Consider the following 13,495-nt stretch of genomic DNA (forward strand, 5'->3'; position numbering starts at 1 on the left):
AGATAACCAATTTTCTCAGTACCACTTATTAAATAGTGTATCCTGTGTCCACTAAATTTTAATGTCATCTCTATTATATTTTCTTTCCATGTGTGCATGGGTCTGCTGTTGTTTATTTTGGCTTTCTCCCAAGATCTGCAATCTACCTTTCCTTTGCCCCCTGTAATTTTTAACTTTCAGCCATTCCTGCTTGAGGCATGTCTTAATATTTTAACTCAGTTTCTTTACACTTGGTGAATTTAGGCAAATTTAATACGTTTTTTATTATTTTTAATCATTTTGTCTTACTATTACATCTATCTTACGTAATTGCCTAGAATATATTCCTATTTTTCATATCTTTTGCTTCATTGATGGTTTTTTTTTTTTAATGACTCATCATTTTATTCTACATTCTATTTTTGGTAGAAATTTAGAGTTGAAAGTAGAATTGAAAATGATATAACCTTTATTTAATTTTTGGATGCAAAAAGTAAACTTTCAAATGCATTTCTTAAATAAAGAAAAGAAATAATGTGCTTGGGAAAAAATTATACACCCTCATGTAAACGATAGACTACAGTTAAAAGTACAATTATAATACTCTTTCATCAAGTGTGATAAAGATACCACACTAATGCAAGTGTTAATGGGGAGGGAGGATATATGGGAACTCTTTTTCTTATGCATGATTTTTGTGTAAATTGACAGCATCTCTAATAAAAAATATTAAAAGAATAACCTGCTTTCACTAAATTGCTAGGATAGCATTTTGATTCATAATTTTGAAAGCAATATTTTTTAGACACTTCAATTTTGTGAAAGTAGGCAACTTGAAATTCATGAATACTTGTTTTATCATGTTCTTGTTTACTGATCTTTTGTATTTTTTAGGTGGTTGGAATCCATTTTTGTACCCATATAAAAAACTGGATTATGGAAAATGGGAGCTGTATATCCCCCCAAAGCAGAATAAATCTCTGGTACCTCATGGATCTAAATTAAAGGTATTTTTCTCCCTCCTTTTTTTATTTGTACTTACTGTTTTTTGTTTTGTTTTGTTTTTAATCCTGTTTGCAAAGTTTGATTTAAAATACTAGAATGTACACATGATACATGGTAATTGTGGGAGAGACAGTCTAAATGTTTACATGGAGGAAAATTTCATAGGGGCGTCACCATTTATTAGTTTAGAACTGTTTGCCTAATGAGTTATAACACCAATTAATTGTATTATTACCATGAGTTTGGAAACTTTATGTAAGGAATTGTTGTAGAATTTGAGAGAGGTTCAGTTATTTGCATATAGAAAGGCCAGTACTCAGGAATGATTTTGAGAAGGATAAATCGTTTATTGACAGCCGGCCAGACTCGGGAGCTTTCTGTTGCAAACCCGAGCCCCGAACAAGATTTTTGAGTCCCTTTTATACAGAGAGGAAAGGCCAAATGGTCCTTTTGTTTCAGTTCTCAATAAGCTTGAATTAGCATATATCTTCCACATCCTAGGTGAGCTTTTAGCATGGACTTCATACATTCTAGATAAGCTTTTAGCACATTTGGTTTGCAATTTCCCTGAATATTTAAAGTTTATAGAGTTTGCATTGATAAACTGTTTCCTGGGACTGGAGTCGTTGCCATGGTTACCAAGGGCAGGGCTGCAGCCTCTCACCATCCCACACCCACACCCACAAGTCAGGACAGGCAGCTTAGGTTAAGGTTATCTCAGAAGAGACAAAGAGCCTCCCACCCATAGCCCACATCAGAATGACTAAGTGATTGCAAAAGTTTAGCTTGGAAAACAGAAAGCTTAGTAGGAAAATGGTATCTGTCTTCAGGTCAGCAAATGTAGAGAGATTTTTGATAAAATTGATTTTATGATAAGTCTCATGAATGTGGAATGGATACTGTCTTGGAAATCTGTGTGATTTTGGTTCTTCTCCTTCCTAATCTCTGATATGGGGACCCTTGTCCCTCTGGTTGTACCTTGGGGGCTTGCTTGTCACAGGAAGGCTGAACATCCTTCATATTCTCTCTACTTTGACAGATCTTGTGTTGTGTACTTGGGGTCTGGAGAAGCAGAGAGGCTGCCTTTCCTGTCACCTCAAGGGATGCTGGAGGGATGGGTCCCTAAATGTGGATTACAGATTTAAGGTTTTTAATTGTGCAAGAAGCTATTTAAATCCTTTAACAGTTTCTTGATGTTAGCTCAGGCTTATATAATTATATAATATTTCCATGGCCCTTTTCTTTCTTTAGTTGTGTTATAGCATTCATTGTATTTGCCATGAGAAATCTGGTGACTGAATTTACATTTTTATTGGCATTTGTTATTTAACAATATGAACTCAGAGTTACTTAAAGTATATTTAAAATCAAAATGCATGGTATGTTTGTTTTTTTCACAAATAACAAAATTATAAGTGTATATGAAATTTACTGAAATGTTGCCACATTTAGTTACCAGAAGAGCATATTATCTGGAATAAAGAGCTTTTTTAATATGGGCTGGCAGCCAAGATTCTTTTTAATCTGTAGTGAATAAGGGAAAAAGTAACTATGTATACAATGAGAGGGTTTTAAATTTAATATAAATAACCCTTTTCCATGCCAATATAATCTCCATGAGAGCAGAAACCTTTGCTGTTTTGTTTGCTACAACTGTATATTTTCGGTTCTTAGAATCATGCTTGGCACAGAGTAGGTGCTCAAGAAATATTTATTGATTGTTAGAGGTATTTTTAGGCCTTGTCTGAATGAACAGGCCATGGTTCTTCCATGGTTTATAAGGTCTGATTTTATGGGAACTGTGAGGCAAAGCAACTATCGTTAAGGTACTAGTTTCATTGTTTCCTTGTCATATTAGTTTAAATGACATTTTCTTTTTTTAAAGAAGTGAACCTAATTTTTTAATGTGTTAGAGAATTTTTTCTGCCTTCTTCAATTAGAAAATTTTACGAGCTCTGATGCCTTACATACTTTTTCATTCAAATGGTGAATGATTGAATTAATTTCCATATGCATTTATATACAGGGAGAAAATACAACGATTAAGTACTAGGAATGATTGATTATTGTGGGTCTGAGATATATACACACACATAGAAATATGTATCATTGGCATTTTCCTTTCTGGTCTGATTCCAAATTTCATATACTTTCTACAGTTTGCTTTGTAGTATGATATGCTTTCTTTAAAAAATTGTATATTTTATCTTGTTTTAATGAAATAATCTGATAATTTAAAAAAAATGGCCTTTACATTTTCCTCAGGCTTTGAAATCTTGGTTTAACAACAAATAAATGTTCAAGTATCAGATAACCTGATGTGTAATTTTTTTATTATTATTATTCCCCAAAATTTTCATTGAGGATAATTAACTTGAAATGTAGACTCCAAATATTATTTGTAGTCTTTAAGTATTTCAACTATTGAGGAAATATTATCTGCTATTATAATATTAATATGGTGATATAATTAGTTTTCATTTGTTGGAAATATTCCTTTAGGTTTTCTTTGGAGGAGGGATTAAATTCTCTATAAAAAGTCAACTAATGTGAGGGTTTTGGTCTTTCAATCTGAAGTTATCCCTAGGTAGTCTATCTTGGTAATTAAAAATCTTGCTTTAGATTGAACTTGTAAATTTGAGTCCACATGGGATTGACCTTTGTAACTCACTTGAGGTTGTTTCTCTTATGAATTACCTGGTAACCATTAACAAAAAAGAAATGTTACCTAGCACCAAAATAATAGCTTTCTTTTCTCTGCAAAACACCTGGTCTTTTCAATTGAACAGTTTCGATAAAGATAGCATATCTTAACTGCTTATTTGGTCATATTTATGTCCCCTTTCTATGTGTGACAGTTTGAAGTTCTTTTATGAATCCCCAAAAGGGAAAGATTATGTTTTTGAACTAATCCATTCCTGTCGATGTGAGACTCTTTTGTTGGATTCAGGTTGAGTCTTCTCCCTCTTGCTGAGTCTGATAAAAATGGAGACACAGAGAAAGGGACACAAGGGAAAAGAAGGCTTCCATATTTGATCCTACAGAGTGAGAGAAAGGACTCCAGTTTCGCCCACAGCTGAGCTGCAAGGTGGGAATGTGGTCCATACAGGTCAACATTGTGGAACAGAGTGCTGTGTAAGGAGTGGATCTGTCACAATTTGCAAAGTGTGCCTAGTTTATGAGAGGTCAGGGAAAGTAAGCCAAAAAGGTGAATTCGAAGCAAACCACAGTTTTTTACTTTACTTCCAATTCCCATTTTCTCTTCTCTAGTCAGAAAGCAAGCCAGACTTTCCACTGATGACAGTGAGTAAAGGTTTTTTCTCTGGGACCATTTAGTTTTTCCTGTGTTCCTGTCTACAACAAGGGGGGGGGGTTTGGTTTGTGGTGTTAGAAGTTGGGTGTGGTTTATTTACTTGACTACTGACATCCTTGGGAGAAGAGCAGGGAAGGTGAGTAAGGTTTAGGGTTAGACCCAGCTTTCAGTAAGACATTTAATTCCCTCTATTTTCAGCCATGTGATTCTGGTCTGCCATCTGCTATGCCCATTTTCCCTTGGACTGGCACCACTCTACTCTGGTTCAGGTTTTTCAGGAAATGAGCCTTCAGTCTCTTGCTTGGGGTTTGGGAGGTGGTGTTTTGGAGGATATTTATGGAGCTGTATGGGTCAGGGGAAAGGCACTGGGAATTCAGATTCTCCAAAGCTTTTTAACATTCTTCTTATTTTTTAACAATGAACTTTACCTTCTTTCATGGTTCTGGGTGCCTCCAGATGCAGTGTCAATTAGCGGTTATATGGGACAAATTGGCTAGATTCCCTTTAGGGTTTTCCTCTGCAATAATAAATTGTAATTTTTCACTCTCTACTAATTCCTTACTCTCAAACTGCTTTTTAGCTTCAAAAATTTGGTGAAATTTTGGTCTCTTGTTTCCTCCTTTTCCTTTCCTTATGTTAATACCTTTTGTATTCTTTTGCTATCATTTATTTCAGTGGAGATTTGGTAGGGTGAGAAGAGAAACCCTCAATAATTTGCCATTTTTTTTGTTCAAACTTCAACACACCCTTCTTCAGTAAAAGAAGTAAAAAGTACATGTACGGATAGAAGACTATTTTAGGATCCTGGGGACAGAGAGTTTGGCCGTTGCATTCTCATCATAAGCAATTAAAATTACAATTGCAGGATTTTGCTCAAACTGATTATGCCTTGCTTGTGATGTCTTTAAATATTATTATATATTATAAAGATTTTCTTCTCTATGACCCAGAAAAAATCCCTTACTCACTTAATTTGTTACCTGGTTCAACTTAATCAACCTGAAAGACCCTGAAACATCTAATTTGTGGGATAATGCATGGTTAGAATTAGATGCCCTTCCTCTTATTATAGAGATTATAATTCTTTGTGTTTGCAAAATACATAATGAATGTTAATGAACCTAAATAACATACTAGGAAATGGTCTTCCTCTGTAGATTAGAATAAAGGCTTGTTAAGTGATTGATTTTTCTTTAATTTTTTTTCTGAAGCTCCCTAGAATGTTGTTAAGAAACAAAAAGTAAATTTGTAAATTTTCAAAGTAGTCTGTTCACCAATCTGTAGTGCATCTTTGCTTAGAGGGATGGTGAGATAGAAAGTGGTAACAATTGCTTCTGTTTTGAGTGGAAATCATATTAATATCTTTATCAAATTCTATTCCTTTTCTTCCTTAATATATTAGTTAACAATGTTTAATTTTATGTTTCCTGCGCTTGAAGCATTGCTCTATTTGCTCTGTGTGTAAAGAAATAAAAAAACAAAGTCTCCTCATTAACATATGAGTTGCTTGAGAACTAGATGGATGGTACTTCAGTAGATAAACTTGTATTTTTTATAAGTTTGTGACAAGATTAAATAAATGAAATATGCAGCTGTTTCTGTTTTTATTTGTTAGTGATTTAGTTCTGTGTACTTTCGGTAAGGTATTGATAGGGCCAAGAGGGGACCTAAGAGAGAAGATGATAGACAGGGAGGGAGGATAAGATAAGAGGTAAATTCTTGGGAAAGTGAGAAATAGGAAAGGATAAAGTGACAGGTCGAATGGTTAGTTAGAGGTTTATGGAAAGAAATATATTTAAAAAATTGGTCTTTCAGGAGCTGATGGATGAAGAATGGGTTGTTAGGAATTGGTTAGGAAATGTTAGGAGTGAAGGCCAGGCAAAACTCCTATTAAGGAATTGAGAAATTAATCAATTATATGTGGGAGGCAGTGGCCAGTTTGACCTATATAGATATTAAATGTAGACAGACAAAACAAAACAATGAATCAGATTCAGGAAATTTTACTTTGAAAACTTGGAAGCGAACAAACCTCTTCAACTTCGGCAGAGATTCTTTATTTGCTTTTTCTTAAAACTTATTTTCTTAATTAAAAAAACAATTCCAATAATTTTTAATATTGACCAATTTATTCCTTTTTAAAATATATATTTTATTTTTAAAAGATATGTAGTTCACACAAAATGTTACTCTAAAAAAAATAGGAGATTCCCATATGCCCCACTTCCCCCCCTAAATTTATTCTTTAACCTCTGCTTTCTTGTTTTATCAGAAACTTGACCTTTAATGATCTCATCCTGCTCACAAATATTCATGCTTTCTCTTCTAGAGCATATGAGAGTGTTGAAATTATCTCCTTTTCAATTAACAAACATGGACCCTGAATGCTCTTCCTATTTCCCTTGTATGTAAAGATTCTTAGAAAGAATCTATTATCATGTACACTTACTCTTCCATATCTGCAGTTTCCATTCACTGGTTTCTATTCCCCCTTACTCTGATTAAAATAAAATAAATGAAGTAAATTAAAATAGTACAGATAGCTTGATGAAGATAATTTAAATTCAAAGCCCATGAAGTTACAAGGACAGTGTAAATCACATTTTAAAATTATGAATTATTTGGAACTATATGTTCACATCAGCATTTTGCACAAATTCATTTCTGTTACCAAGCAGGGCCTCACAGCCTGACTCACACAGAGGCCAATACAGTGTCTTTGGGATTTTGAGAAAAGTAAGAGTTTTATTGTGAGGTTGACTGATAAGGAGGCAGGAAGCAAGGCTCAGATTTGTCTCTTCCATCTGAAAGTTAAGGGACAGTTTATAAGAATGGGAGGTTTGACTTAGCATAGTCCAAATGGTTAATTATTGAGTTGTCCATATATGGTAGAATGGATTTTAGGTGAGATTTTCCTAATTGAAGGACCTCTCATATTTGATTTGCTATCAATCACTCTCTATTCTCATAAACTTGGATCTGAGGGAGATGACTATTTTTAACCACTGTCTCAAAGGTTGTCTAAAGGACAATAGTCAGTGTTTTCTGCCCATGCTCAGGTTATATGATTAGCAGTTAAACAAACTCAGTAGAAAAAGTTACAGGAACAGAGGATATCTCCAGAAACCTGTTTTAGCCAACCCATGGTTTCAGTTCTACTGTGTCATAGCCTAAGATAAGGAGTGTCTCCAACTTCTGCAGTTTCTGGATAATTATTTCTAATTATGTCAAATTATGTTCTTATTCTGTGTCAGAACCCACCAAGTCAAGCTTGTCATAATTCATTGTTTCTGCAGCTTTCTGTTAATACTTTCTTTTTCTCTTTTATATCCTGTAGAAATTGTTTTAGAGAAGGTTTGAGATCTTGTTCATTTAAAAATATCATTTCACATTTAACCTAGTAAAGTTTATTTGTTATAGAAATCTAGACTCAAAAAGTTTTGCTATCAATATGTTGAATATATTGCTGCAGTTTCATGGTATATCCAGTGTTGTTGATAAAATCATTTTGTTGATTTAATTCTTATCTATTTGCATGGTATCAGTCTTTCCCCACCCCGCCTTCCACCAGTAGTCACTTAGATTTCCTCTTTATCCTTGATGTTCTAAAATTTTATTATCATCTCTGCCCTAACTCAGAGTTTCATTATTACATTTTTTTCCCCCTGAAATGGCTCTCTCTTCAAAACTTACCTTCTTTCTGTTTCTTATTTACCTCCAGTCCAATTTCATATTTATAGCCAGAGTCATCCTTATAATATTTGAAATTTTCTCATGTTGTTCTCCTGTTTAAAATCCTTTGTGATGTACTATTCTCCCTATTCCCCCACTGTCACTGTGGTAAGAAACTACCCTGGTCAGTTTTTAGATTCCCTGGCTCTCACATAAACTAAAGCAGAGCTTCTTTTTTTTCTGTTTTATTATTGGGCTCCCACATAAGATTATGTTTTAAAAAAGATTTATCTGTTTTAAAAGAAATGACACTGGCTTGTAATGTGAATTCCATACTCGGTTTGTACTATAAAACTCTCCTTATCTTGGCTCCTGAATTCCTCTCCAGCTTTGTCTATATTCTACATACCATCCACACTGAGTTACTTCAGTTTATCAAATGCTGTGTTGGTCATATCTTTGAAAATGCAAAGGCTACATCCCCTTTTAATGGAATGGCTCTTCTCTGTTTTAGTAGTCTGACAAACTCCCAGTCTTTAATATGGAATACATATCATTTATTTTTGGTGAGATTTTCTATAATCCCAAACATCCCTAAACCCTTACCAACTACCCACCTTCCCCCCTCAAGAACCTATTTCCTCCTCATGTACTGTCATCCATATGTACTTCAATTATAGAGCAATCTTTAACTCTATGCTTGTAGTTGTTCAGTTTCACTTATTAGACTGAACTTTTCAAGGACAAGGACACTGTCTTGGTTAACTTTGTGACCCTGTGGCCTAGTAATATCCTTTTCATAGAACCATGCAGTGTTAATTGACTACATGAATGAAATAGATAGGGCCCTTCAGGTCAGTTCATTTGTTCCTGCTGAAAATATTTTTGCATATACACATATGTACAGAAAGTGAAGGAAATTTATAAAGTTGTGTGTTGGTGATTTGAAATATTCTTTCAGTTTAGGAGCCAGACCTATAGGATTGCTGTTGTAGAAGGAGTCTTGTTGATGTCAGGATAAGAAAAATCCTAAAATAAACAAATATTGGTCTTGAAGCTGTAGCTTGTTTTAAAGAGACTTTAGCATTATTTATTTAACTTGTTACCCAAAGATCCTTGTGAGTTCCTGTTTTTATTAATATATATTTTTAAAGATTTATTTATTATTTATTTCTCCCCCCTTTTCCCCCACCCCGGTTGTCTGTTCTGTGTGTCTATTTGCTGCGTCGTCTTTGTCTGCTTCTGTTGTTGTCATCGGCACGGGATTCTGTGTTTCTTTTTGCTGCGTCATCTTGTGTCATTTCTCCATGTGGGCGGTGCCATTCTTAGGCAGGCTGCACTTTCTTTTGTGCTGGGCGGCTCTCCTTACGGGGCGCACTCTTGCGCGTGGGGCTCCCCTACGCCGGGACACCCCTGCATGGCACAGCACTCCTTGTGCGCATCAGCACTGCACGTGGGCCAGCTCCACATGGGTCAGGGAGGCTCCGGGGTTTGAACTGCGGACCTCCCATGAGGTAGACAGATGTCCTAACCACTGGGCCAAGTCCGCCACTGTGGGCTCGCTGGTAGCGATTAGCGGCCCACGAGGTCCGGGCAGCCTTCCACGGCTCGGCGGGAAGCCCCTAGGCCAGCGCGTAGGCCTAGGTTCTCCAGGCGTGGGGGAAGCGCGGTAAAAACCACGGAGACAGCCTGAGCGCAGGAACAAGTCTGCTTTATTGCGGAAATACACTTGGTTATATAGGGTTGGGTAGAGGGAGGGGCAGGAGCTGGGGCGGGTTAACTACGGGGCGGTAGTGGATAGGCGGAGTTGTGCAGGCGGCTATGAGGTAGGCAGTAGCCAGGGAAGAAGGCAGATTATATATTGGCAACGTGGGCGGGACTGGCGGGAAGGACAGCAACGGCTGGAGGAAGGAGATAACAAAGGCTGGGGGAAGGGATGCAGCAACACGCCACCTATTACTTAATATTAGGAAAAAATTTAGCTTTTCCTCTGAAGGTTCGAAAATGTTATTTTTGTTTCCCTTTTCCCCTTATCAGTGAGAAAACTTAAAATTAGGTCAATTGTACAATTGTAATAACTGTCATACCCCTGTTTTCAGTATCATTATCTCATCTTCCTGCTGTCCCATCCTCCTCTCCTGACCATTTTCACTGTACTTGCTGATTCTTCCCTCCCAATTTATTTCAAAAGATTAGATTACATGTATTTTCTATTATAAGGTATCTCTTTTGTAAGTAAGAAAAGTATAAATTAAATGTATATCAATCTGTGAATAAGAGCTTGTACTTACTTCAAATCAGGACCCAAGTTTTTACATTAAAAAAAATGCCTATATCTAAATGGACAGTGCCTTTTTTTCCTCTGGTAGCTTAGACTGGTTGGTTAGGAGGTTAAAAATGGATTTACTCTGATATAAGCCAGAGGTCAGTACTTAATCATTTAGATGATTATTATGAAGAGAGAAATGTCCAATTATGGGGTGATGTCACTTTTTTTCCAGATTAATAATTAGATGTTATTTCTCTCTGGGTGATACAAATATATATGTTTTAGACATTTTCCTCATTGTAAACTTTCTTAAGCTTTGAAGTATATTCACATTTGACACAATGAAATAGAATTATGGCATGCACCGTTACTATATCTATTTCACTTGACACAATAAACTATGATGAAAGAATACTCCAATTTTATCTTTTACATATATAGATCAGATTTTATTATGACTTGCTTATATTAAACCTGATTTCTGTGCATTGGTATTTTTGATGGCAAAATTCAGAGTGAATCTTGTGTGTTTTGAAGTTTTCTTTTCCCTTTTCATTTTCAACCAAAGCGGTGCAGAGTAGGAAGTTGTCAGTGAGATATCAATGGTAGTATAGGGATTGCTTTCTGAAGTCATTATGAATTTAACAGCTAATGGGTAGCTTTCTTTGATAGCTCGTTTATAATTGAGTGCAGATAGATGAAAATCAAACACAAAGGGAACTCAATTTTATCATTAATTTTGACTTTGTTTAATGGATGATTTCTGGGCACCATAGCAGCCTTCCTAATTTGTCTGTGTATGATGAAGAAACTAATCATACACAGCTCAGGAAACAAATAACATACGTTTTTCTGAAAAGGTCACCTTCAGAGACAAGCACAAGGAAAAAAATGACAGACTTATTGATTCTTTCCTTTTCTCCTATGCTTTTTCTCTTTCTTTTCCTTCTAAAAATGTAGTTTGTAAAATAATTATTTCATCATTTTAAATGGGCGATAATTAAATACCCAGAATTTACAGCCCAAAGTGGGCTATGGATATAATCACATTGGTTCCTTGATGAACAATTTCCTTCCTTCTTTTATTTATCATTTGAGGAAACTGTGGGACATCACATAGGTACCTAATAGTTGGTAGAGCAGAGATTCAAATCTAGGAAATCTGACTGCAAGGGTTGTTCTTAATCACTATGCTATGTTGCTGTACTTTATCAACTTAAATACAAGCCCTGTGATCTCCTGATAACTATATTTAAAAACACTACCAAGTATAACTTATGACTATAAATAGTAAACCTTTGTAAATTCAGTCATGTTTTTGGTATACATGTGCAAGTGACAATGCCAGTAATAAACTTGGAAGAGCACAAAGAAACAATCTGATATCCTTTATTATTAGAAATGTTCAATAGAACCGATGCTACAAGAAAATATACGTTTATATGTGTTTGTATATGTATTCCAAGGTAAGTATTTGATGGACTCTCAATTACTTGTAGATGTGCACATGAAATCAGTGTGAGAGAGGCTTGTAATGAGGATCCTCAGAGGAGGCTATGCACCCAAATTGAACATAGCTTGATTTCATGATGTTGCTAGTTACGATGTATTTATTTTATTTGTTTATTTATCTCTTTTAGTTTTATATCTATCTAAGCCAGAACATTACAAGGCAAGGGATATTTTCATTTTTTATATCTAGATTTATTCCTAAGCCTACTATGATAATATATCCATGCCTTACCCCTACTGCCACAATTGTTAGCTTGGAGCTGCAGAAAGGGCAAGAAAGGGAGGCCTAGGGGAAAGGTGAGCTCAGGCATTTTACCTGGAAGGATATCAGGTCAGTCCAGAGTCAAAGAAGTAAGAGACTAAATTAGTATCCACAAAGCAAAGCTGAGGTTAGAGTCTAAAAGAAGCAAACTTGCTGGTGGGGTTAGACTGGGTGAAGACAATAATGAATGTGATTAGGAAAACAAAGTTAGGTGTTAGATGAAACACGTGAGGGGATTCGTGATATATGAGAGTGAATGCTGGAGCTCCACCACGATGGTCTTTATATTTGTAGTAGAATGTGTTTTGCTAGCCCTGCAACACACTTGGTTGCTTTTTCAAGTTTGTTAACTCCTAACTAAGGTAGTTGTAGTGTGCGATAAGCACTTTTCTCAGCTATTGTATTAGTATTTGATAAGATATTGGTTCTGTTACTTTGCCAAGGCCCCAAACAATAGTGTCTTACACAAGATATATGGTTTGTTTCTCTCTACAGTAAAATTTCAGGTCAGTTGATGCTCCTTGAATAGGGTGTGCCATGTGTATGCTCCGACCAGGTTCCTTATATATTATAGATCATCTTTGTCTAAGGGTGTTATCCATGTGATGATCACCACTCACCACCACCCTGTCAATGTTTTCCCTGTAGAAAGAAGAAAAGAGTAGAACAAAGTCAAGGTGGAAGTTACCTTTTAAGGATGTAAGCAAAATTTTTATAAACATTCTTGTGGCTAGGTCTTAGTTACAGTGACCATCCTAGCTTCAAGAAATGTTAGGAAAGGTGGTTTTATTAGGGGGTGGTGGTGGTAGGTTTGTCCCACTTAAGTTCAGCAGGTTCAGTCTTATTTAGAGTAAAAATAGAGGATTGATTTTGAGATCCAGTTAGCATTTACTGACATAGCCATTTACTAGAAACTTTTTAAGGAAATAAAGGAATTCATTTTGTGCTAGGTATTTTCATTTTTTAATACTTTTCAGATCAACTATAAATAATATATCCTTATTTTGCTATAGAAGCACATTGCTTTAAGTCTTATTGTAGAGAAATCGGGTGTACGTGGTATTGAAGGTCAGGACACAAGAACACCGAGAAGGAAGTTAGTTTATTTCGACCGGCCGGGCTCAGCAGACTCTTTTCCTAATAAAAACCGAGCCCCGAATAGCCTTTTTCAGACCCTTTTATACAGAGGATATAGGATTAGGGAGACAAACGGTGATGGTATGCAAACAGACTTTTGGTTAGGTTCTTCAGTGTTTGATCTTAGTATCAGATAGGTTATTTACTCCAGGTGAGTTACATATTCTCCACATCCAAGCCAGCTTGGATTTAGCATATCTTCCACATTCCGTCTGGAGGCAACCTTGAATACACATTCAGTCTTACATCCTTTTTGAACATTCAAAGACTGTAGGGCCTATATTACTTATTTGGCCATTTTGGGGACTAGGTACACTTGGAAACAAGTTTAAATTTATGCACAGGC

The 13,495-nt window shown here is 35.7% G+C and overlaps 1 protein-coding gene across 1 annotated transcript in view; it reads left to right on the top strand.

Moving 5' to 3' along the window:
- Positions 1–13,495, top strand: part of GBE1 (1,4-alpha-glucan branching enzyme 1) — a 342,498-nt gene that overhangs the window by 98,484 nt on the left and 230,519 nt on the right. Inside the window, exon 3 of the mRNA XM_058296064.1 lies at positions 874–986. Within this exon, the coding sequence (XP_058152047.1) occupies positions 874–986 (113 nt within the window). The remainder of the gene's footprint in view (positions 1–873; positions 987–13,495) is intronic.

Source organism: Dasypus novemcinctus, chromosome 4 (assembly GCF_030445035.2).
Source record: "Dasypus novemcinctus isolate mDasNov1 chromosome 4, mDasNov1.1.hap2, whole genome shotgun sequence".
Classification (NCBI taxonomy): Eukaryota; Metazoa; Chordata; class Mammalia; order Cingulata; family Dasypodidae; genus Dasypus; species Dasypus novemcinctus.